General features: G+C 36.5%; 1 protein-coding gene across 1 annotated transcript in view; it reads left to right on the top strand.

The window, feature by feature from the left end:
- Positions 1-12,970, top strand: part of LOC145999680 (uncharacterized) — a 114,395-nt gene extending 101,425 nt beyond the window's left edge. Inside the window, exon 4 of the mRNA XM_083136884.1 lies at positions 9,496-12,970. Within this exon, the coding sequence (XP_082993010.1) occupies positions 9,496-10,966 (1,471 nt within the window). The 3' untranslated portion in view covers positions 10,967-12,970. The remainder of the gene's footprint in view (positions 1-9,495) is intronic.
- Positions 12,971-25,844: the final 12,874 nt, after the last annotated feature.

Genomic DNA, 25,844 nt, shown 5'->3' on the forward strand with positions numbered 1-25,844 from the left:
ACTTTGAGCTTCAATGTTACCACTGAACTTAGAGAGTTGATTTAAGTCAGATATTCGAGGTAATTTTACATATCATCCTTCAATTCTTTCATCCAATTCCGAATCTGAAGATAGAGTTGAGTTCCTTCTGGGTCTTTCGTCCTTGGAGGAGGAATCACAAGATGGTCTCTTCCGATTTTTTTCTCTCGTAGGCATTTTTCTAAACCTACCAGCATCAGAGTTACCAATGGAGGTCACAACTTTACTATGATTAATTCTTTCTTCCCAACCACGAACATTTGGATCTTTCACTGTGGGCCTAATATTATCCTTCCTTGAGATCTTTCTCTTACTCTGAGGTCCACGTGCACTCTCACACTCGACGTTATCTGACGTCTCTCCAGCTGACTGATGATTATCAAAGCCATAAGGTGACTTAACAGTGGTTTGTTGTTGAGATGGATCTACAATGAGTACTTGAAGTTTGTCTTTCAGGGAGCTTATGTTATATTCCACATTTAATTTCAGCTGACGTAACTCGATGACCACACAAGTGTTATTCTTTTCAATGTTATCTAGTTTATTCTTTTGTTCCCTTCTAACTTCTTCACGAACGCTGGTTATATTGTTGGTTACTTCTTCATGAAAGCTGGAAATACTAGTATTTATCTCTGCTCAAAAATAGGAAACCTTACTCTCTCCTTGACGTAGTTCTTTACCAAAATGCTCTAACCTCTCAAAGAACTCAGCAACCTTAGAACTTACTTCCTCATTTTTACCTAGATAAGCCGTCATCTGTTCCTTAATCTCGGTTACACTCACCCCCAGAGTGTCCATGGAACGAGTAATTCCTTCCATTTCACGCTCCCGTTCAGCTCTAAGCGTTGTGTGGAGTACCTTCCACTTCTCATTATTTTAGGACTGCTCCTTGCTTAGAGTTTCATGCAGCCATTTCCAACGTTCTTCATTTTCTGCTCTATTAGCATGTCGCTGTCTCTCTTCTTCTTCTTTCTCTTCTTGTCGCTTTCTTTCTTCTGCTTTCTCTTCTTGTCACTTTCTTTCTTATCCTGTTTTCTCTTCTATCGATTTCTTTCTTCTTCTGCTTTCGCTTCTCTTAAAATACTCCACAACTGTTGCCACCTGTTCTCTTAAGCAATTTTCCTAGCTTTCTCTTCCGCCTTCCGAGCTTTCACCTCTGTAGTCTTTTCGATTTGACGTTTGCTTTCTTCTTGTTGCTTTCTTTCTTCTTCTGCTTTCTCTTCTTGTTGCTTTCTTTCTTCTTCTGCTTTCTCTTCTTGTTGCTTTCTTTCTTCTTCTTTCTCTTCTTGTCACTTTCTTTCTTCTTCTGCTTTCTCTTCTCATCACTTTCTTTCTTCTTCTGCTTTCTCTTTTTTCCTTCTCTTTTCTTCCATTTTGAACCAAACTGTCAACCACAGAGGAAGTTCAGTAGCAGGTTCTTTATTCTCATCTTCATCGCCCTGGCAACCTTTACACCGAACGGCATCTAAATTTTGCCCTTTGATGGATTCAGCCTCAAATTCAGAAACAAAATTTTTCCACTGGCTGCAGGAAATGCACTAAAATGCCCTCTTTTCTTCATCTCGATCGGAGTAACAATCAAAGTGCAATAATCCGTGTTCCTCTACAATAGTCGGCAATGAATTGCATTTAGACTTCCTTGTTACCATCTCAATGTTTCATAATTTCAGAATAACCACCGGATATATACTTCGAGCCCAAAACATTGTGGTGCCACTTGTAAGGTCCGCCCCTGGCGGTTACTTGGTTGATGGCTATTGAGCCTCAGCTTCACACTCAGTATCCCTTTGGGGCTTGAAATTCCTCGTCCCAAGGTTTGGGTAATCTGGCTACTTCAGTTCTAGATGGAAGGTCCATCGTAATCCTGGGTCAAAGGTTCTCAATCCACTTATAGATCTTGACCAAGATCCTATTTATCAGAGGTTCGAATAGCTCTGCTGCTTATATCTGATTTCTCGGTGCCATGATGGATTTACAAACTTTTATCTTTACGCAAATATTATATCACAATAAAATGCAAGTCAACAAAGTATCAATGAGAAACATAATTAATTACATGTATAAATTATTACTTTTACCCTTTTGTGATTAATAAACATACAATGGAATTTTAAATGTTATATTCAGTATTTAATTTGACCAGGGAGTATGGCTTCTTTCAACTCTCCTCTCTCCCCGCAACGGCCATGCGATATTCTAACAAAGAAAAAAAAATGCAACTTGAAAAATGTTAAATTAAAGAAATTTTACAGGTTTTGTTTCGCGCGGGCATAGCTTTCTTTTACGTCCACAAAGCTAAATTCTGAAAATACTGTCTTGCAGCTAAGGAATCAGGGATTATTATGATATAAGTCTAATTATTGTCCGCCAAGGAACACAACAGATATAGAGTGGGAAAGACAGCCTAATCTTTCGTCCTTTTCCCTGTGACAAAGTTTTCATCAGATCGTATCTGCCTGGCTTTAACACAATAGCGATAGCTTTCCTGCATTGTTGTCACCGATAACAAACTTCCAGCTCAGCTTGCGGGCAGAAAGAAACAAACTCTTGAAACTTATAACTAACACCAGGATGTATAGTTTATATACGAGGTGTGTTCCACATTACTAGGTAATCAACCATTAACATATAGAAGTATAGATACATAAAAAAATGTTAAGTTTATATAATTTTGTAATATGGACACTGCTACACGTTACACTTCTTGTGTTTTCACCAACATATACCACTGTGCCTATCATCTATTTCCGGATATAACAATATTCCAAACTTGTTTCTAATATAATAATATTGGAAATTTTTGTGAGGATTGTATTATGTGCATATGAGATTGTTTATATGTGCAATGTTTAATTTTAAGCATAGATTTTACCCATGAAGAAACTTAATACACATATGAGAATTCATTAACACAGGACAATTCAAGTGAAAAAGTGTGACCTGTTACAAGAAGAGAGGACAGTATGATACCAAAATGACCAATTTTATCTTCCTGTAGTATTCATGTGTAGTTTCTGTATAGATGTTTTAACAAAATGAATGAATATTGTACTTGAACCTCTGATTTATTGAATATCATAATTAGGAAAAACTTGAGACTGCTTTAACAACCTTACTGACCCCAAAACGCCTCTTGTTTATCTTGATACTATAGCACAGTAACAATTATACTCATTCAGAATATTTATAAATACTGAAATACATATTTGTTTTCTTTTTAATTATACTTTATCAATGTAGTAGTGTTCCACTTTGTCTCTTTTGTATCCATAACTATACCAGGAGATTTTTTACCAATACCCATCTGCACTGTAAAAAAAAAAGTAAAGTGCTCCCCTGTGTATAGCACCACGCCATGAAGGCGTATAGGGGGTGTGGGGGTAACACCCCACACTTTCTTGATCCTGTCGTGAGTGGGGGTGATGTGATCAGGATCACGCCCCTGACTGCCTTTACCCCCCAGGGTTTCCCCCAGGTACCCATGTTATTCGACGCTGGGTGGGCACCGGGGCCGCTTCCATCATTAGAAAAGTTCCCGGATTTGAACCGGCCAGGGATCAAACCCGGGACCTTTAACATGGTAGTCAGACACGTTACCGACTGAGCCACCGTGGCCACTTTACCTTTTGGAATTTTCTTTTACTCAGATATTGTTCATAGATAAATGTTCTTATCACTACTTGAGCTTTGAGGCAAATCATTAGTATTAATGAATGGTAATTTAATTCTACCTATATTGTGAATGGAGGAGTTCTGTATTAAATGCATGCTACTTTCTTTAATGTATTTCTGGTGTTCTTTAATTTTGTAGCCTAAACATGAGTTTTGCAAAGGTAAAGCATTCTGTTCTTGTATGCAAGGAAATGCAGTGTGTTTCCTTTTCAAAGAAGAAAGGAGCTTTTGCAATGGAAGGCGAGGAGGGATGAGTTGTGTTTTTGACATTGCAATAGAGTGTTCAAAAGTTCATCATGTTTTCACAGTCACTGACTGACAGCCTGTCTACAAAGGAGAGTGATTTCATGGACACACTAGTTATTTGATTGAGGGCATGAACCAAAAGGGAACATTTGTTTTAGTGGAGTTTCTTCTGGAAGATGATCCGTACTTGTCTGTTTGAAGCATTCTAAATACTTTGTTGTTTTCTGAATCTTTTTTTTTTTCTTGACTTAATCAATGAAGACTTATTAACATAAAATTGTGGTTTGAATAAAATTTCACAGTTTATATTTGTCATCATTTCTTTCTCTGCGTTGCCTGAGCAATTTTTACCATTTGTTACTGTTTAGCATATTAAAAACAATATATACAGAACACAGGCAATAAACCCCACCAAGTGACTCCTTTACTTTTTCCTAGTCCAAAGTTGAGTATCCCCTCACCAAAAGGTGGCAAGATTACAAGGGATTTTAGTTTAAGCATTAATGTTTAGTAATAAGTCTGGAGTCTGGCCTGTCTAATTTTGACTGTCAGAGCTAAAGCTCTATGTTCTCGCACCTACACTGGGCTATAAATCTAGGTATATCCTTTCATCAAATACAGCACACTTTTCATTTTTATGATTTTTTATAAAATTTATTGGTATGTAATTAATATAAAACTTAGAGTAGACAGCATTTAATTTTATCCTGTCACTATTTTTGCTATGGTTCTGCACTAGTATTGAGCAAATGTATTAGTAGTAATTAGGAGGCTACTCTTTAAAAGTAGCTTCTCTACAGTTAATCTTCCAAAAATGTAGCTTATTTGCAGCTACATCTACATTTACCAATAAGACACTTTGTTCTATGTGATACTGGCTGGCCGCTTTACTACTTTTGCATCAGAAATAAACCAACCATATGGATATCCAAAATAATCGCTTAGCACTTGTATTTACTAGATAATAGGTTCCATTATTATTAACATGAGAGACTCAATGACAACAGACACCAAATAGAAATATTAATCTACTTGATTGTAATACAATTGATAGTAACTTCAAAGATTATTTACTTTGACTTTTATATACAAAAAATTGGTGTGAATACAGTTGCCTTTTTTCTCAACCTGTGGTGAAACAGCCCGTAAGAGTCAGGGCATACTTAATGACTGCCTGCCTCACTCCCACATGCCTCAGTAGAGGTGGGCGATCATCCAACGAGTTACAGAATGTTGTGTGGTCAGCACAACAAGCCCCCAGTCCTTGTTGTAGGTCTCCATGAATGGGTTATGCTACTCATTCATAGCTCCCCAATTTTCTCATGGTGGTGGGTGGCCATGGTCCCATGCACTGACTGAAATCTCATTAAAAAAGTGGTTACACTTACCCAGGAAACTTAAACCACCATGCTTTCCAAACCCTGAGCCCAAAGCCTGATGTCTTAGACCACACGACCACAGTGCAGGACAAATGCATTTGCTAGTAGGTAATAACAAAAGAATATCCTGAAGCTTATGGAGATGGCCATTTTTAAGATTGCCCAGAAAAATGTGTGATACTTATGGATTGATAATCATTTCACTAAACTGAGAACTTTTTTAAAAAAAAGGATATGTTGCACTAATATTTTAAATATCAGAATACTTTATCCAGAATTTTGAACTCGTGGAGGTGGAAGCCGAAATAAACGAGGATGTACAGGCATGTTGAAAACTCTGAAACCCTGAAATATGTGAAGCTCCATTTTCCAATTGGCGAATTTTTAAAAATAATTCTTCTTCTTCTCCCTTATGCCCACTTAGGCGTCGGGTCCTTTCAGCCACTTCTTAAAAGAAGTTCTATCCTGTGCCAGTCTTTTCACTTCGTCCGGTGTCTTCCCTCTCTTCTGTGCCTGTCCATAAATGTACTGGTTCCAGTTCAACCTGGGTCGTCCCCTTCCTCTCTTTCCTTCTGGTCGGGCCTCAAATATTTGTTTCGGTTTACGCTCTTCCTCCATCCTAATAAGATGTCCCAGCCAGCCTAATTCCCTCTTCTCGATGATTTCAATCAGAGGTTCCTGATTCAGGCATTCTCTTCTTATTGTTGTGTTTCGTATCATATCTCTCCTAAGTGTCTTTTTCTTAAGAATTTCATTTCAGTAGCAGTAAGTCTGCTCTCCAATTTAGTTTGTATTATCCAGCTTTCTAATCCATATAATAGCGTGGGGAGATAGACTGTTTTATATATTTTCATTTTTGTTTCTTTACTAATCTCCTTTTTACCTATAATGGTGTTACTGATATTATAGTACAGATTATTTGCTTTCTGAATTCTGTGATTAATTTCAGAGTCCATTTTCCCGTCCGCAGTTAGTATGGTTCCTAAATATTCAAACTGTTCTACTTGTTCTAAGGTCTTATTATTCCAATGAATGCGCATCCTTGCTGGTTCTTGTTTAGTGAAGTGCATGACTTTCGTCTTGCTAACATTGATTTCCATCTTTCGTTCTTTGAATGCTCGGCCCCACTCTAGGACAGCATTTTGTAGGCTGTTGCTATCTTTTGCTAGGAGAACAATATCATCAGTGTATACTAATGTTTGTACCCATACCGGTTTCATCTTATAATTTCCAATTTTACATTTTCTTGTTCTTCTTTTGCATTGCTTTATAATTTGATCCATGAATAATATGAAAAGAAGAGGACTAAGTCCATCACCTTGTTTTACACCTTTTCCCATGTTAAATTCCTTGGAGGATTGTCCATTTATTCTAACCGTTCCTTTAACGTTCTTATATATACTTTGAATTATTCTAGTCAGTTTTGACGTTACTTGGAACTGATGAAGGGCCTTCCATATTTGTCCTCTTGGTACTCTGTCGAAGGCAGACTTTAAGTCAATAAAAGCTGTAAATATTTCCCCTCCTCTGCTTAGTATCTTCTCTATTGCGTTCCTCAGGGAGAAGATTAGATTTTGAGTTTGACGATGAGGCCTGAAACCTACTCGCTCTTCTTTCAATTTATCTTCCACTTGTTGCCTTAATCTTTTTTTCTATAATGTGTGAATGTAGTTTCTGGGCCACTGGCGCTAAGCATATTGCTCTATAGTTTGAGCAATCGAGGGTACTTCCTTTTTTATGTATAGGAATAATAAAATAATTTTGCCCTTAATTTTATCTCTAAATATGTAGAGAATGTTTATAGAAGCAATTTTGTAACTTATATGGCATTCATGTTAACAAGGAATTTCAATCTCCAAAGCATTGTAAGGAAAGGGAGGGGTGAACGGTAACATGTATTTGTGCCTAATATATTTTATTGGAGTGGACATAGTGTATAGCTGAAAATGTCAGGCGAATACAACACCTAAATCATTTTCTGAATTATTTGAGGCATCCCCCAATTCTAACTACTGTGAATGAATTACTCTTGCAAATGTTCAGCCTTAAGAGATGGGTCCCCAACCTGCAAGAGAGTTACAAGTGTGAGTTCATGTAAGGCCAGTGGTCTACCTTGAGCACTGAGAGAGAGGACGAGACCTAGATGGAGTTCAGAGGCTGAGAGCATGTGAGGCTTCATGTTGACTTTGAACTTTGACACTGCAGTGGCAGCCGTAAGTCAAATGGACATATTTGGTCACAAGTAGTAACTTGTATTTAACCTGCAGCAGAAAGAAGATTGAATTAATGTAAATATGCGAGGCAATGACAACATATTGTCACACTATTGATATGCACAAAGCTTTATGGCCAACCTATTGAAAATTACATAAAAAATATGAATATTTTTTCACTAAGCGGTAAAAAAATATTATGTATATTATGAATAATATACAGGGTGGCTCAAAAAGTCACTTAACACTCTCTGTACAAGGCCACTGCAGCACGCAATGTGAAAATGGTGATGATCAATCGTTGCCAGGCCAAGAGAGAACCACATTGACGCCACCCGTGTGGTCGGCGGCCATCTTGATGTCCGCCATCTTGAATTCAACTTCAGAATTTTAAGTGAGAAGGGGGTGATATGATATATCAAATCAGGCTAGAATTTCACGTGAAACGCAATGGTGAAGGTTTTTTTATGTATCTTTAACCAGTAAGAAGTTAGGACTGAATTGTTGTACCAATTTGCTCCTTTTCGAGGTGTTAGAAAAATGCCTTAAAATTTGTTTAGCGCATCGGTAATGCATCGAGATCAAAGTGCCATCTAGGGAGATAAGTTTGCATGCCATTGCACAAGATTTTAATTGGATGCATCCATGAAGAGCTGCACATTATGAATGGTTGTCGCGAACAATTACCAGTGTGACGCTTCCATTGAATTAAAAGTCCTTCACAGTGACAAGGCTAATGTTTATGTTCATAAGGAAGTTCATAAACAGAATATTCAATGCTTTTTATCTGATAACCCATTTTCGACAGATCAAAGCTGAGTGATTAGTGCTGGTAAGTTAATGGTGTGGCGTGCTGTGTGGAACACGATTGGTTAGTCAATTTTCCATAAACTGAACCTCAAATGCTTAGGGCTACTTGAATTTGTTAAATAAACATGTTTTTTCATCCTTGCTTATGGAAGAAGGTACTTTTTACAGAGTTTTTTTCAATAGGGAGGAACACCAGAACACTATGGGAACGTTGTGAAGCAGTTTCTGTCCAAAGTTAGTTATGAGATAACAAGGTCGCATGTTCTGTTTATAAACTTCCTTATGAACATAAACATTAGCCTTGTCACTGTGAAGGACTTTTAATTCAATGGAAGCGTCACACTGTAAATTGTTCGCGACAACCATTCATAATGTGCAGCTCTTCATGGATGTATCCAATTAAAATCTTGGGCAATGGCATGCGAACTTCTCTCCCTAGACATCACTTTGATCTCGATGCATTACCAATATGCTAAACATATTTTAATGCATTTTTCTAACACCTCGAAAAGGAACAAATTGGTACAAGAATTCAGTCATAACTTTTTACTGGTTAAAGATACATTGAAAAAACCTTCACCATTGCATTTCTCGTGAAATTCTAGCCTGATTTGATATATTCATATCACCCCCTTTCCATTTAAAATTCTGAAGTTGAATTCAGGATGGCGGACATCAAGATGGCCACCTACCGCACGGGTGACTTCAATGTGGTTCCCCCTTGGCCTGATAACGATTGATCATCACCATTTCCATGTTGCGCGCTGCAGTGGCCTTGTACCGAGGTTGTTAAGTGACTTTTTGAGCCACCCTGTACATTAAATTAGGCATACACAGGAGATGTACTACCTAGAACTTTAAGCTAAAAATGCAGGCTCGACTGGATTCCACACAGGTAAAACAGCAGAAGCGAAAAATCATTGCTCAGTGGTACAGCAATGGCATGGAATGCCAGAGACCTGGGTTCGAATCCTGGTCGAGCCTGCAATTTTCACTGAAAGTTCTACATAATAATATACATGTATTTACCTTTTCATAAGTATGTCCCCATAAACAGTCTAATCTAATATCCTTTCTTTCCATTGATTTTCATATGTCAGTCATTCTCATTATTTACTCAGAAAGTGGAACTACATTTGTATTTTTCTTCTTTTCAGCTACCTGATCAAGAACTATGTGGAAGAACAGATACAAGATGTCCCAAGATCAGTTCCACATTTGCCTGTGTCTGCAGGAAAGTTAAGAGAACAAGGGCAGCCAAAAGAAATTACAGAATGTATCAGGAGAGAAGAAAATTTTGAGGCTTTACCTTCACCAAAATCCTTTGCAAGCAAGACATATGTTGATGGTTCCAAGACTGATAATAGGAGAAAGCAATGTATAGGTCCCATCTCCAACAACATTTTCTCTGACAAAGGAGGTTTCATAACACATGAACCACAGATGCTTTTTAATTGTTCAGTTTCGAAGAACACTTTTGTCGATGATAATACATTCATGAGTGTTCATACGAAAGAGAAACCTTTTAGTTGTTCATATTGCAACAAAGATTTTGCCCGTAAACATCATCTTAATGAGCATATGTGGGTTCACACTGGAGAGAAACCTTTCAATTGTTCAATTTGCAGTAAATATTTTGCCCGTAAAGGAGATCTTAGTGTACATATGAATGTTCACTCAAAAGAGAAGCCTTTCAATTGTTCAATTTGCAACAAAGGTTTTGTCCGTAAAGTTTATCGTGATGAGCATATGAGGGTTCACACTAAAGAGAAGCCTTTCAATTGTTCAATTTGCAAAAAAGATTTTGCCCGTAAAGGAGATCTTAGGGTACATATGAAGGTTCACTCAAAAGAGAAGGCTTTTATTTGTTCAATTTGCAATAAATATTTTGCTCGTGAAGTTCATCTTAATGCGCATGCAACGGTTCACAATGGAGATAAGAATTTCAATTGTTCAATTTGCAATAAATATTTTGCCCGTAAAGGAAATCTTAGTGCACATATGAATGTTCACTCTAAAGAGAAGCCTTTCAATTGTTCAATTTGCAACAAAGATTTTGCCCGTAAAGTTAATCTTAATGCACATGCAGTGGTTCACAATGGAGAGAAGCCTTTCAAATGCTCAATTTGCAATAAATATTTTGCTCGAAAAGGGGATCTTAGTGTACATATGAATGTTCACTCAAAAAAGAAGCCTTTCAATTGTTCAATTTGCAACAAAGATTTTGCCCGTAAAGTTTATCTTAATGAGCATATGAGTGTTCACACTAAAGAGAAGCCTTTCAATTGTACAATTTGCAACAAACATTTTGTCCGTAAAGTTCATCTTAATGAACATATGAGGGTTCACACTAACGAGAAGTCTTTCAATTGTTCAATTTGCAACAAAGATTTTGCCCGTAAAGTTTATCTTTATGAGCATATGAGTGTTCACACTAAAGAGAAGCCTTTCAATTGTTCAATTTGCAACAAAGATTTTGCCCGTAAAGTTTATCTTAATGAGCATATGAGGGTTCACACTAATGAGAAGCCTTTCAATTGTTCAATTTGCAACAAAGGTTTTTCCCGTAATTTTCATCTTAATGAGCATATCAGGGTCCACACTAAAAAGAAGCCTTTCAATTGTTGAATTTGCAACAAAGATTTTGCCCGTAAAGGAGATCTTAGAGTACATATGAAGATTCACTCAAAAGAGAATCCTTTTATTTGTTCAATTTGCAATGAATATGTTGCCCGTAATATGAGTGACCCGTGAAGGTCATCTTAATGCGCATGCAACGGTTCACAATGGAGATAAGAATTTCAATTGTTCAATTTGCAATAAATGTTTTGCCCATAAAGGAAATCTTAGTGTACATATGAATGTTCACTCAAAAGAGAAGCCTTTCAATTGTTCAATTTGCAACAAAGATTTTGCCCGTAAAGTTCGTCTTAATGAGCATATGAGTGTTCACACTAAAGAGAAGCCTTTCAATTGTACAATTTGCAACAAAAATTTTGCCCGTAAAGTTCATCTTAATGAACATATGAGGGTTCACACTAACAAGAAGCCTTTCAATTGTTCAATTTGCAACAAAGATTTTGCCCGTAAAGTTTATCTTAATGAGCATATGAGGGTTCACACTAATGAGAAGCCTTTCAATTGTTCAATTTGTAACAAATGTTTTGGCGGGTAAGATAAGTTTAATATACATATGAGAATGTTTCATCTCAAAGAAAAACTAAATTTGTGACAAGATTTTCCTGTGAAGATAACTTCACAGTACATATGCGGACACACACATGAAACAGAAATCTATTAATTGTGTAATTCGAATCAATTGTTTGGTCTGCAAACATAAAGTTATTATGCATGTGAGGAGATTACACACCAAACGAAAGACATTAAGGAAGTATTGCAAACAATGATCAGTATTGAATGTTTAGAAATCATACCATCAGTGCTTCTAAATGGATTTCTAAATTGAAATCTCTTGACTCTGTGCACATCTCACTGCATTATCAGAATGAATTGTCTGCACATCAGGAGGAACGTCTATATCCAGCAGGGATCTCAACCATGCTTTCAAACATGTCACCAGTAGTTGAAAGATAATACCGATCCTTGATTTGTAACAGAGCAAACCATATCTTATGCGTGCTCTTTATTCAAGATACAAAATAGAGGGAAGATGTTTTAGCAGGTACTTTCCCCTGTACATTGAGGATAGGGATTTTATTAGTCTGAGCTGTGGACATTGCCACCTATGCACACATGATCATATGTCATTAGATTATATAATACATGTTAAAATAGTATTTTAGAATCACTGATGTAGCTCGTATGAAGATGTTTCTCTCACTGAGAAAAATGAATATTGTAAAATTTAATTTAAACTTAAAATTGATGAATTTAATTTTTAGTCTTTTGACTTTTTCCCAGATATGCTTCTAAATATCAACAATACCAGCATTGCCAAAACCATAGTTGCTGCTTCATAGTGACCACACAACACACACTTTCCCTTTGCATCAATTTCTAGACGAGTTTCACCACTGTGCTACGTGAAGAGATCTGCAACTTTCCTTGCACTCTGTCCACCAAAATGTAAGCTAGTGTCAATGTTCTCTTTGATCAATGGCATCTTGGTTCAGTGCATAACAAGGAACAAACATTGATGAATAACATGCACATAACAATGGCAGTCTTTATCCTTAACATTGAATAAGTTGAAAATGATTAAAGACATTGTTCAATGGATTTCCCAATTCTTTCACTTGCACCCTATTAATTAAGTTGAATTCAAAATGTTGGATTGGGTTTGCAACATATCTCTCGGATGAAGCAATTGGTCTTCCAGTTACTCCATATGGTTCCATTCATGTACAGTGATATCTGAAGAAATTATATGGTCACACTTTCAAATCACACTGAATGTGTGAACAAGTTTGGGTTTGTTTTGGAGTTACTCTGAGTGAATGAGAATGAATATATTGTTTTGTGCATGTTGAAGAATTCTGTAAGTTATAACATGTAATATATTTCAAAAATTTCCATTCTTGAGAAATCACCATATAATTTCACTGGTTCATGTGAACAGGCAGAACCTTAAAAATATGTTTTGTTTCTTATTTTGCACTCTGTATGGAATATCCTGTATTTTTATAATAAAACACTATATATGATTGTATATTTATTTTATTGTGAATGCTTGGAAAGATTGGTGTCGAAACACAGTTTTAAGTAGTCATCACAATGAGAACCCTTTTAAATCCCAACTTTAAAGTTCAACATATTATTTGCATATTATGTTTCACATCAAGGAGAATACTTATAATTGTTTAATTTTGAACATATGCTAACAAAGGAGACAAAAATATGCAACGTGAAAAATGTTAAATAAAAGAAATTTTACAGGTTTTGTTTCGCACGGGCATAACTTTCTTTTGCGTCCATATAGCTAAATTCTGAGAATACTGTTTTGCAGCTAAAGAATCAGGGATTATTATGATATAAGTCTAATTATTGTCCGCCAAGGAACACAACAGATATAGAGTGGGAAAGACAGCCTAATCTTTCGTCCTTTTCCCTGTGACAAAGTTTTCATAAGATCGTGTCTGCCTGGCTTTTATACAATAGCGATAGCTTTCCTGCATTGTTGTCACTGATAACAAACTTTCAGCTCAGCTTGCGGGTAGAAAGAAACAAACTCTTGAAACTTATAACTAACACCAGAATGTATAGTTCATATATGAGGTGTGTTCCACATTACTAGGTAATCAACCATTAACATATAGAAGTATAGATACATTAAAAAAAATGTTAAGTTTATATAATTTTGTAATGTTGACACTGCTACACGTTACAATTGCCCCACTTCCATTGAGAAAATTTGATCAATTTTCTCCTTCACAGAAAATTGTGAAAATTTTCAAATCTTAATGTTCATAAATATTTCACTGACAACTCTTAGGTTCCACACTAATCACAAGAAGTTTCTCCAAGGATTTCCCTCTGTCAATCCTGGGAGCAGGTGAACTTTTTTAGGTTCTGGTAGTTAACACGATCTACAGTCTCCTTTGTAGACAGCTGCAGGAGAAGTGTGGAGTTGTCCCTCATCTGGGTAGCAATGAATGGACCGACGTACACCTCGTAGAGTTTGGAAATGGTTTGGTGACGACTGGAGCTCAGCTTACGGTTTTTCACTAGGACCAGATCCCCTTCGTTCAGGGTCAAAGCTTGTCCTTGATTCTTCACTCTCCTCCACTTCTGTTGGGCCTTTTCTCTCCCTTGAGCTTCATATAATTTAACCCTTAGTATGCCGTGCGGTGTGACGAAAGTAAGCCCAGTGTCGCCGAGGCTTTGAGCGCGAAATTTGAATTTGTATACATAATGGAGAATAATCGTAATAACTCTGGCACTATAGGACCAATCTACTTCGGATAACTTTTGTTTTGCAGGTAGAACATCAGTGCATGCAACCATGTAAAATTTGGATGCCCCAACCATGGGGAGGTTATGGGCGGGGGCTGCATCCCTCGAATTTCAATGAAAAAACATTGCCCCCTCTTCTCCAGCTACTTTGGGGAGAAAACTGGAACTTTTGCTTTTTTTTTTTTTTTTTCTTTCTTCAAAGAATGGACCTTCCGCAACAGAATTAAACTTGATTCATGTTTGTGGGTGCAATACAATTTGAATAATAAGGCAAGATGTAAAACTCTGTTTTTTTTTACTGAAAACAGCAAATTTTATCCAATTTGAATTTGCATATTATTCATAAAATTGTTAACTCGGACACTATGGGACCAGTCTACTTCAGATAACTTTTGTTTTGCAGGTAGAACATCAGGGCATGCAACCATGTAAAATTTGGATGCCTGCCCCAACCGTGGGGGGGGGGGGGGGGGGGTTATGGGCGGGGTCTGCATCCTCCGAATTTCAATGAAAAAATAAAAATGTGGAGTTTGCCCCCTCTTCTCCAGCTACTTTGGGGAGAAAACACGAACTTTTGCTTTTTTTTTCAAAGAATGTACCTTTCGCAACATAATGAAACTTGTTTCATGTTCCTAGCTGCTATACAAAGTGAAATAAGTCGCAATATGTGGAACAATGCAATGACTAAAATAATATGTTGGTTTACAATATTTGGCAAACCATTCCAAAAAGGGACATGATCGAGGGATAGTTAGTTATATATAACACAGCAAAATAATTAGGGTTATATAAAGAGGTACTCACCATCTATTGTACTGTGTGATACTCCTCGAAACAGGGATCAATGCACAGATAAACGAGACACTTCTTGCAGTGAAAGGACGACAGGTGGTAAACTTTTTCTCGTTGCACACTTTGCATCTCATGCGCTTACTGGTCTTTCTAGGCCAATGCTTGCTAGCAGAAACTTCCAATCTTACCATCTCAGGTGGAGGTGGATGATCAACAAGCAAAGGTCTAGATGGACCAGCCTGCTCCATAGATCCCCGCCGAACCAGCTCTTCGTACAAAGCTATCCGGAAGTCTCGATGTCTGCGAGTTCGGGAGACCTGGCTGAGGAGGATGTGTGCATTGAGGATGCTTTGGTTTAGGAGGTAGGAAAACAGTTTGTTGGTCCACTTTATCATCCTTCTGTCAGTCAGGTATGTACATGCCATTCTGTCTGCCTTATCCACGTAACCCATATTCCTATTGTAGTCTAGTATGATGTGGGGCTTCAAAGGGTTGCCGTGGTCGTCAGTGAAGTTTCCTTGTGCGGGGGTGGGTTTGTAAAAATTTGTCAACACAAGGACTTCACGTTTGTCCTTCCAACGTATAGCTGTCAGGTCCCCTTTGTATACACGTCCAGGTCACCACGTTTGGTCTTCCCCGTTTTCAAGTCAGTGGGCATGGAACGCCGATTCTTATTGACAGTTCTGCAACATTGGGTGCCCTTTGTTGCGAGATCATCAAAAAGTTCGGGAGAGGTAAAGTAATTGTCCATAAAAAGTTTATGACCAATTCCTTGTACTCTCTTACTTAGTTCCATGACCAGGGCATGGGTGGCTGTCACAGTTCGAGTCTGTCTGGCACTGTCCTTTCCAAGGTAAACTAACATATCAACAGTATATCCCAAAGCATCACAAAGCAAGTACAGCTTTATGCCAAATCGCTTGTGCTTCTTTGGGATATATTGCTTGAAAAGCACATTTCCCTTTTAAAGAACAATAGCCTCGTCAATGGCTACGTGTTCCGTCGGGTGATACAAGTCGAAGTAACGTTGTCTCAGATGTTCTAGAACCTGTCGCAGTTTCCAAAGTCGATCGGTGTTGTCTTGAGGAGGGGAAGATTTGTCGGCAAAGTACAGAAAAGCTAGGATGTGTCGGAAACTGTTGCGTGACATAAGATGCCAGACCCAATGTGTGGAAGGAATTTGTCTGCCAATAAGAGTCAATATAGTTGTGCTTGTTATGTCCAAAATATATCCAGAGGGCAAAGAAAAGGAATAATTCTCCAAAGGTGATGGGGGGGGGGGGTGTTCTACCCTGGATGGATTATTCTTATCGACAAACTGCTGGTAGTATCAGTTAGATTCTACCAGAAGAACGCCGAGAAGCGCATCCGTCCAGAATAGGCAGAAAGAATCAAAAGGTGAAGAATCAGGTGTGAAATCTGAAGTCTTGGGGTCCGGGCCGGCCAGTAAAAGGTAAAGGACCCTGAACATGAGAGGTGCACGGGCCCCAGGTTTATTTTATTTATAAGCAATCCCATAACAGAGCAATGCTCCAATTACAATGGGATATTACAACAATACTCACATTATGTAACACAAAAAAAGAAAATAAAAAGATAAAAAATACAATACAAAATACAATACAATATACCCACCGACAAACATAATACAACTAATACAACAAAAGAAAAATTATAAAACTAGAATAATACTATAGTACCAATATACATGAAGCTAAAGCTTCAGACTTCAAACAGTATAACGAAACTCCATATTAAAACCTGCACTAAACAAAGGAGATAAACACCCAACTCTCATTTTAATATTTTTCAGATTATCGAACATATAAACATAAAAGATAATATACAAATCCATAACGTTAACTACAATTCAATACATACAATACACAACATAAAAATAAGAAAATTAAATACCATTTATCGTTACATCTTAACTTTGTCTTGAATAGTAGCCCTTTTTCACTGGTATGTACTTTGCATAAGGGAATGCAAAATCTACATCAATTTTATCCTTAACAATACTATTATGTAGTCTACACATACTAATGACCACAGAATTCTGATGGACCAAATTTTTGGAAAAAGTGCATATAAACGGTTGACACAATTTTAATGATTGAGGTTTAGTACAGAAGTTTAATCTTTGTAAAACTACTTCTGTTTCGGTTAGACCATTAACAACTTTATATAATAAAATGTGCTTTGCAATATCAGATCTAGTTTTCAAAGAGGAAAATTCAAACTCAGTTAGTAGCATATTATAAGGTATTCTTAACACATAAGACGATTTTTTATATTTTTTAAAGAACAGATATCTTAAAAATTTATTCTGGATTCGTTCGAGTTTATCAATATATAATTGGAAGTAAGGACTCCAGATTACATTAGCATATTCCAATTTACTCCTCACCAGAACATTATACACAACTGTTAAGGCTTTACTACACTGCATTTCCTTTGTGTTTCTAAATATAAATCCCAGAGTTTTGAAACCATTAACTACTAGTTTATCAACATGGTTATTGTAAGTGAGTTTAGAATCCAGAATTATTCCTAAATCTTTAATTATATTGACTCTCTGAAGACCCACATTACCAATAGTAAAATTAAATAAAAATGGAGATGAAATTCTTGTAAATGTCATGGAAAAGCATTTAGCAACATTAAAATAGAGCTTATTTCTTATACACCATTGATGGCATTCACTCAAATCGGACTGTAATTCTGTAAGATCCTTAAATTTTACAATATTCTTGTAGAGTTTTAAATCATCTGCGTATAAGAGAGACTTTGAGTAATTAACAACAGAAGGTAAGTCATTAATATATAATAAGAACAATAAGGGACCAAGATTGGATCCCTGTGGAACACCCGAATGACTAATATATGTACTCGATGAACAAGCATTATAAAGAACATACTGCTCTTTATTCAATATGTAAGACTGAAAAAAAGCAACTAAATCATCCGAGAAACTGAACTGTACCAATTTTTGTAAAAGGATGCGGTGATTTAGCTTACCAAACGCTTTTGCAAAGTCAGTGTAAATTACGTCTACTGCTTGATTTTGATTAACTGCCTCAGCGATATACTGAGTAAAGGTAACGAGATTAGTTACAGTAGATCTTCTCGGTATAAATCCATGTTGGCAAGAAGATAAATAGGGTTTAACATGGAAAAATATTTTATTGTAGAGTAGTTGTTCGAATATTTTAGCAGGTACAGATATTAATGAAATCGGTCTATAATTTGTGATGTCACTAGGGTTACAAGATTTTAATATGGGACAAACTTTACTTATCTTCCATAAAGTAGGAAACTTACCCAATTTTAAAATCAGATTATAAATTTTACATAAAGGGTAACATAACCACTCAGAACAACCTTTAAATACATACGTGGGTATTCCATCTGGCCCACAAGACTTGCTTGATTTTAATTTCCGAATAGACTGTTTACATTCATCCTCCTTGATCTTCATTACAATTAAACAGTGACTCACATCCATGGTTAAATTAACAATATCCAACTGCTCTGTATCCTCTTTTTCATAGACACTACTAAAATATTCAGCAAACGTGTCTGCGATAGATTAATAAGAATCAAGAACCGTAGCTTTGTATGTCATTGTATTCACTCGAGTATTCCCTTTCTTCTTATTGTTAATAGAATCCCAAAAGCACTTCGGATTAGTTTTAATAGCTTCTTCAGAGTTACTAATATATGCTCTATATGCAGCATTAATCAGCTTCTTTGATTCTTTATGAAGCTCCTTAAATCTTAATAGATTATTAGCTGAATGTTTTTTTTTTCTTCCTATAATTTTCCTTTGACTTTAACACATTTATAATTTCTTGAGTGAACCAGCATGGATAAGACCGTTTCTTATGTTTCTTTTTAGGTGCTCGTCTCGTGATGACTTCATTTAATATTTTGTAAAAATACGATACAGCTTTATCTGGATCATCAAAGTTACCTAATGCATCCCAGTTCACTTCCTTAATGTCTTTATACATATTATAAAAGTCCACCTTCCGAAAATTAAGAATGTTAGTAGTTCTGTTTTTAATATTACTTTTTGCATTACCAGTGTTGACATGTAATTCTAACGGTGGATGATGTCTATCAATCTTCACAAGAGGATCCGTACACATTCGAACTTCCGGCAAATTATCTATGTTCGTTAATACTAGATCAAGCGTTCTATTATTGATATTTTTAATATTATTTATGCTAACAAGACCAGTCAGAGACACAAAATTATGCAATTCCATTTCAATTTGATTCCCCTGTGTCAAATCATGAGTCGACCCAACAATAGACGAAATATTAAAGTCACCAATTATTAGCTATAATTTTACAGCTACATATATTAAACATATCTTCTATAAATGCATAAAATGTTTGATAAGCTATAATATTTGACTTTGGTGGGAAGTATACACAAATTACAATTAAAGAGTAAATTTCAAGCCCAATCTTAATGCATACAATCTCAACATTTTCAATATTAACATCTATGTTTCTAACATAATAATTACTTTTTACAGCTATTAAAGCACCTCCACCCCTTTTATCCATTCTATCCTGACGAAAAATTACATACCTATTATCGCTAAATTCAGAGTCCGTTACATTAGCTGTAAGCCAAGTTTCAGTTATGGCAATTATGTCATAATTAATCGCTAACACACTCAGATACATATCCGTTAGTATAGGATTTAAGCCACAAACATTTTGATAATAAAATGACAAATTTGTATGACTCGCCATTCTAAACAAGAGCACGAACATCATGCACTGACTTAAGTATATGTACACTTCGCAACATCTTATTTGACCGCCCTGAAAAATTTCAAAGTCCGGTATTCGTAAATTTGGCAGCATAGCGCTTCAGAGCCAACTAAGAGTAGCCAACTTTGCAACATTTATTCTTCCTGAATGAAAATGATCGTGATTTTTTTTTCATTCTTTCACATTCCATAAAGTGAAGATACCCTAAAGCAGTAATAAAATATATGAGTAGACAAAAAAATGTTAAGTAGAAATACGAATGTTGAAAATATTTCAAGATTCTTCGTTCTGAATTTCAAAATAGGAAAATGTATGTGCATTGTGAAACACTGAACAGGTTCTCATCCACCTGGAAAGAATTGCGGTCACATTTGAATGCAAGAAGGCAAATTTATGATGATTTTATGCGAAATGTTTAGTAAAGATACCTTGCACAACACCAAACGATTCTGCAAAGTGTATATTTTCCTTCGTTCTTGGCGAATCCAGCCCCGATTAGCCTTACTGGGCATAAAGTGAACTTAAAACACCAAATCAACCAATTCATCTCCTTTCAGAGTGGGCCTTCTATGATACTGTAGTCGGCCAGCATCCGAAAATACAGTTCTGCTTCGCGTATACCAGAGTGTAATTGCATTTAATATTGTGACTAATTTTACTTTAAAACTACAGATTAAAGCGATAATAGTGTCCAGAAAAAGAACCTCAAAGTAGATCTCCACACAAAGTATTTTAATCCATTGCTAAACATTTCAGTTAAGAATAATATTATGCTTTTCCATTGAACGTATTTTCGATTCATGATGAATTTGATAAAAGGACAATGTCAAGAAATCTAAATATGTAAGTTTTACTAGTAAATGCATTCAAAATGCACGAAACAACAGGGGAGGAGAAAAATAAACCTCAAAAATAAGTAAAAATGCAACAAAAACTGTTAAAAATACTGACAAATAAACTAAAAGCCAAAAAAGGCCGAAAAATGCAAAAAAAAAATGTAAAATAGAAAGTGTTTTCCAGCTCTAACTGAAGGGAAACGGACATAATATCAGGTTGGTTTAGCATTGTTTTTAAGGGTCAGAAAAAGAGTTGATTTTTCATCAACTTCCGGATCCTAATTAGTAATTATGACAATTGAAAAAGTTGGACATAGCTTACTTATAATTTTCTTGCTGAGGGATCGTATTGTGCCATATCTCCACTTTATAATACAGAAAAAAATGAAGTTCAAATTTTGAAAATGACTTGGAGTTTTCCACCACGGAAATATGTTTTTCATAGTTTGAAGTTCGTTAGTATTATCTTTAAAGTTTTCCATTGTTTTAATTTCACACATATTTTATGTTTCATACATTGAATATCCCTTTCCTCTCTCTTTTCATACAGTCTTTGGAAAAAAGCTGAAGTTTCTTGTCAAACGGGGTCTGGTTCAAATGACTCCTTTTCGCTCTCCTGTTCCTACTTTAAACAAACAACAAAATACTTCGTAACTAAACGATTGCTTGTTCAAAACACGGAATTTTTACACAATTTACAAAATATGACAAGACTCCAATAGACATGTTCATCGTTTTTCCCTTACAGCGTTTCTCGATTTTATCTGAATTCGTTTCCTCGTGAAAATTGCCATGAGGAAATTATAGATATGACATTATGTGTGAATTGGTTTCTTCAAACTGGTAGCAAATTTTAACATGAGCTATCTGGAGAAGAGGTAGCATGCTTGATTTTCATGAGGGAGGTCGTAGGTTCGATTCTTCACCTAGGCAGCTGCGATTTTTTCAGGAGTTTATCATTGGATGTAAAGTTTATCCACCGTGCTAAGAAGTTAACATTGGTCTCTGTATTTCACGAGAGGAAAATAAATAGTTGGAGGAAGTTATTTCGATGATAGGAGGAAGTCACATGCCACGTGGAATGGGCAGAATCAAGTTACATAGAGCTAAGTCTGTAATGGTGGTTTCGAATATTGCAAAGTTAGTGCGGAAAGTTTGTTACATCTGATACTCGTACTTTTTGTTCAAAGAAGACAAACATTTTAGATACAAAGCAGTGAGGAATTAATGATCATTATGAGGTTTTGAATTTCTTTTGTTTGTCACTCACCATATAAATACTTATTAGTAGTTTCTTATCGTATCGGCCTTCGTCGCAATAACAATTTATTTATGTTAATAAGCGATTTACTATTAGTTTCAGACACTTGGTAAGATGGTGGTGAGGGGATTGACAACAGTCATTACGAAGGAACGGACATAAAATTACCAATCTTAGCAATTTGAACTCATTAAACGCTCTCCTTCGTTACGGTAATGCACTACATTACTATTCAACATAACTGTATATCTTTTTTTAGTATATCGAAATCAAATAATCAATATTTTAGGTGTGAGTGAAGAACAAACAATACATAACTTAAATAACATTACATTTTGCATCCTAAATACATATATGTGATTTGTGAATTAATCATGATGTGTGCGTTAACACAACATATGAACAATAACTGAAAAGAAAAGTTTTAACTTTAAATCCTGTAAATCTCCAACTTCTAAGTGGAAATATGCGCATCGGATTCATTTTTTTAAATATTCTAATATCAACAGTATCTTTTCAACAACAAGAAATAAAAAAAAATAAAGAGGAGAGGGTGTGATTTGAACCCACGACCTTTCACGCTTGACGAAAAATATGGATACCAGCGCCTAACCAACTACTCTACGTTAACTTAATGACGTTATACCCTTAAAAACATGTTGACGTTTATGAAGACTCCCACCTTCCTGTGTTTCAAGCACATTTTCTCGACAAATCGTGTAAAATATATGTTTTTGAGAACTGTTCGATATTATGCAAGGTATTGTAAATAAAATGTCGCATAAACTACTTACAAATTTGCTTCTTTCTGCACAAACTTGATGTCAATTTCCTCCAGGTGGAGAAAAACTCTATTCAGTGTTTCAAACCCACCAAATTTCAAGTCGAGCATGCAGAATCGTAAATATCCCTCAAGGTTCTTTTTCCAATTTATTATTTCTGTTTGATTGTGTATTATAATAGCGGTTTATAGTTTCTAAGTTCATGGAAAGTGTTAAATTGAAAACCTCTCACCGCAGCGTTTTTCGTCTAGTGGAAGGACCTACTCAAAGTTGGCTACTCTCACCTGGAGCCGAAGTGCAATGTTGCTAAGTTTACGATATCGGGACTTAGAATTCTTTCGGGGCAGTCAAATAAGATGTTGTGAAGTGTACCCGAGAGTCATTAGCTGCCTTTCTAAGTTTTGTATTGCCTGCCCAGTCAATCCAAAGAAAAGCATAATTTCTTTCATTTTTAAGTTTTCTAGCCTCATTGAATACACTCCTCCTTAGCGGTGTTAAATTACAATTAATATATACAGCCCCCCCCCCTGATTCAGACCGAGGTCCCTACAGTGTAACGTCCTTTTTACTTTACGTCAGCGAAGAACTTCATCCCTGACGTCCCTCTTTACAAATTTAATTATTATACCAGGTACATTTTGGTTTGATGATTTCAATCTATGACAACAATCAATCATGTTGTCTTCAAATTTTACATCCAAAGCCTGACCTACATTCTTAACAATATTTACTACATTTTCGTTTTCACTAGTTGGGACCCCATGTATTTCCAAAGTGTTCCTTCTACCATACTGGTCCAGTTCATCCAACTGTAATTCTAAAGTTCCTATTTTCTTCTGTAATCTGGCATTCTCGCTTCTTAAATCATCTATTACCTCCATACATTTCTTCAATTCAACACTTTGACACTTTAATAGATTGGCGTTCTTGTCTAATTTTTCATGAGCTAAGTTCAGTGATTTCCCAATCTCATCCTCCACCGTTTTATTACTTCTCCTTATTACATTTATTTCCTCCTTTATATCTAACAAAAGACGATACATCTCATCATGGATAGGATGATGATCATCAGAAACCACGGGTGTTCCATCACCAATACTACCTCGGCGAGATTTTACACATACATCGCAGATCCATGATTGTTCCATAGAGCGAATAAATTTAATGTCATCCTCTTTTAAATTCACACAGGCGCTGTGATAAATATTATTGCAGGTCTTACACGGAATCTTTTGAAACATATCTTGTCGTACCACCGTTTTGGAACATTTTCCACAAACCCCCATCTTATCGGTGTTGAGTCAGTGTCCGGTTAGAAAGTAATTCATCACACTTGGTGACCTAGCAACACTGCGGTTAGAGCCAACAAAATCCAAATTGAGTTGGCAATTCTGAGTCCATCCCCGTTTGTTTACATTATCATTCACCAACTAGAAAATACATCTACTGTTGTATATAAGTCAAATATTTGTAATTATTTTTATAAATAAGTGCTCATTCGTACTTACTGTTCTTCACAAGCATGATATAAACTCACAGATGACACTAGAATCACTTAAATACCATATAAACACCGGACACGAAACAGTCACCATTATTGCTGAACCATCGTTGACGAACTTGATGACGTCGATGATGATGCTGTTGAGAGAGGAGCGTCATTTTCATCCGAAGAAGAATCAGATATCCCCCCCAAATCAACATCGTCATCAAAGTCATCATCTTGATCAACATCTGATCCCATGCTCTCACATTCATTGTCCCTATCATATAACAACTCATCGATCTCCCTAATGCACAATTGTTTCTTTCTGGACATATTTCCACAAAGAGCCGAGTCAACAAGGAAGAAATAGATTCACAGTAGCTACACAAGATGCAAGTGCGAACGAAAAAAATCAGAAGCACATATCACAAAAAAATTACACAACACAAGTTCAACACAGCCCAGGGAGCACACAATGAGAAAGCACAAAAAACGGTCTTTCACAGCCACTGCTCAGAACGATTATGGCGAGGCCTTTCCTAACAGAGGAGGGGAGGGAGCCTTTGCAATCGTTTGTTTTGTCTATACTTCTGGATAGACTCACACTTCTGGCCTCTGGCTATCGTCAAGCTTCATTGCATGTCTAACATAGAGGCGACAGAAAGCTGACACCGCCAAACGTCATCCAATCCTCCCTCTCCTTGACCCACCCGCCACCACTTCAGCTGGATCACCAGGTCCAAGCACAAAGAAGAATGTGTGCCTTATCAGTGCTAAATCACAGCGTTGGAAGCTTGGAGGAAAACAGCATCGTAAATACCAAGCATTTATTGTCTGTCAACTGAGGAGCCAAAACACTTGACATATTCCGAGAAGGGGGTGGGGGGAGGAATTTTGGAATTTTCGTAAACACGATTGCAAAACATGTTCCCGAACGACATGTTCAGACATGAGTAATGCCCTTCCTTTTCATATACTCGCTCCAGGTTGTCGAAGTGAACTGGGTTCCCCAGTCTGAGAGGATGACTGGAGGGTAGTGAGCAAAATAAGTTTTCTCCAATAAGTTCACAATCTCCTGAGCTGTAGCTCTCCTCAGAGGGTAGGCCGAAACAAATTTTGTGCCAATGTCAACAGCGGTAAAAATGTAGGAGAACCCATGGGAAGTTGGTAGTTGGCCTATAATATCAATGGACAGCATCTCATGAGTACCCTTGGGTAAAATGTGAAGCTTCTCTTTCAGGATTCCTATCTTATTCTCTTTTGTCTTGGCACACATCTCACAATCCTTAATATACAGAGTAACATTACCAGATAGTTTGGACCAAAAATATATATATTTCCTTCTAGCTTTGGTTTTTGTAATGCCAAAGTGTCCTAGGTTATCATGATTTTCCCTAAGTATCTGGGGAACAAATATTGCCGGCACTCAAAGCTTCCAAATAATAGATTCACCCTGAACTCTTCTAAAGAATAAACCTCAATATACACAATAATTATTCCTGGTTCTACCTTGAGTGATGGTATCGGTATCTTCTGAAGCTTCCAACATCTTCAAGATGCTTTGACAAAACAAGTCCTCTTTCTGGGTTTCAATCCACTTCTCCAGTTCCTCAGTCTCTTCCCGTTCTTGCCAAATATAGTT

This window comes from Lepisma saccharinum, chromosome 15, assembly GCF_977018435.1.
Source record: "Lepisma saccharinum chromosome 15, izLepSacc3.1, whole genome shotgun sequence".
Lineage (NCBI taxonomy): Eukaryota > Metazoa > Arthropoda > Insecta > Zygentoma > Lepismatidae > Lepisma > Lepisma saccharinum.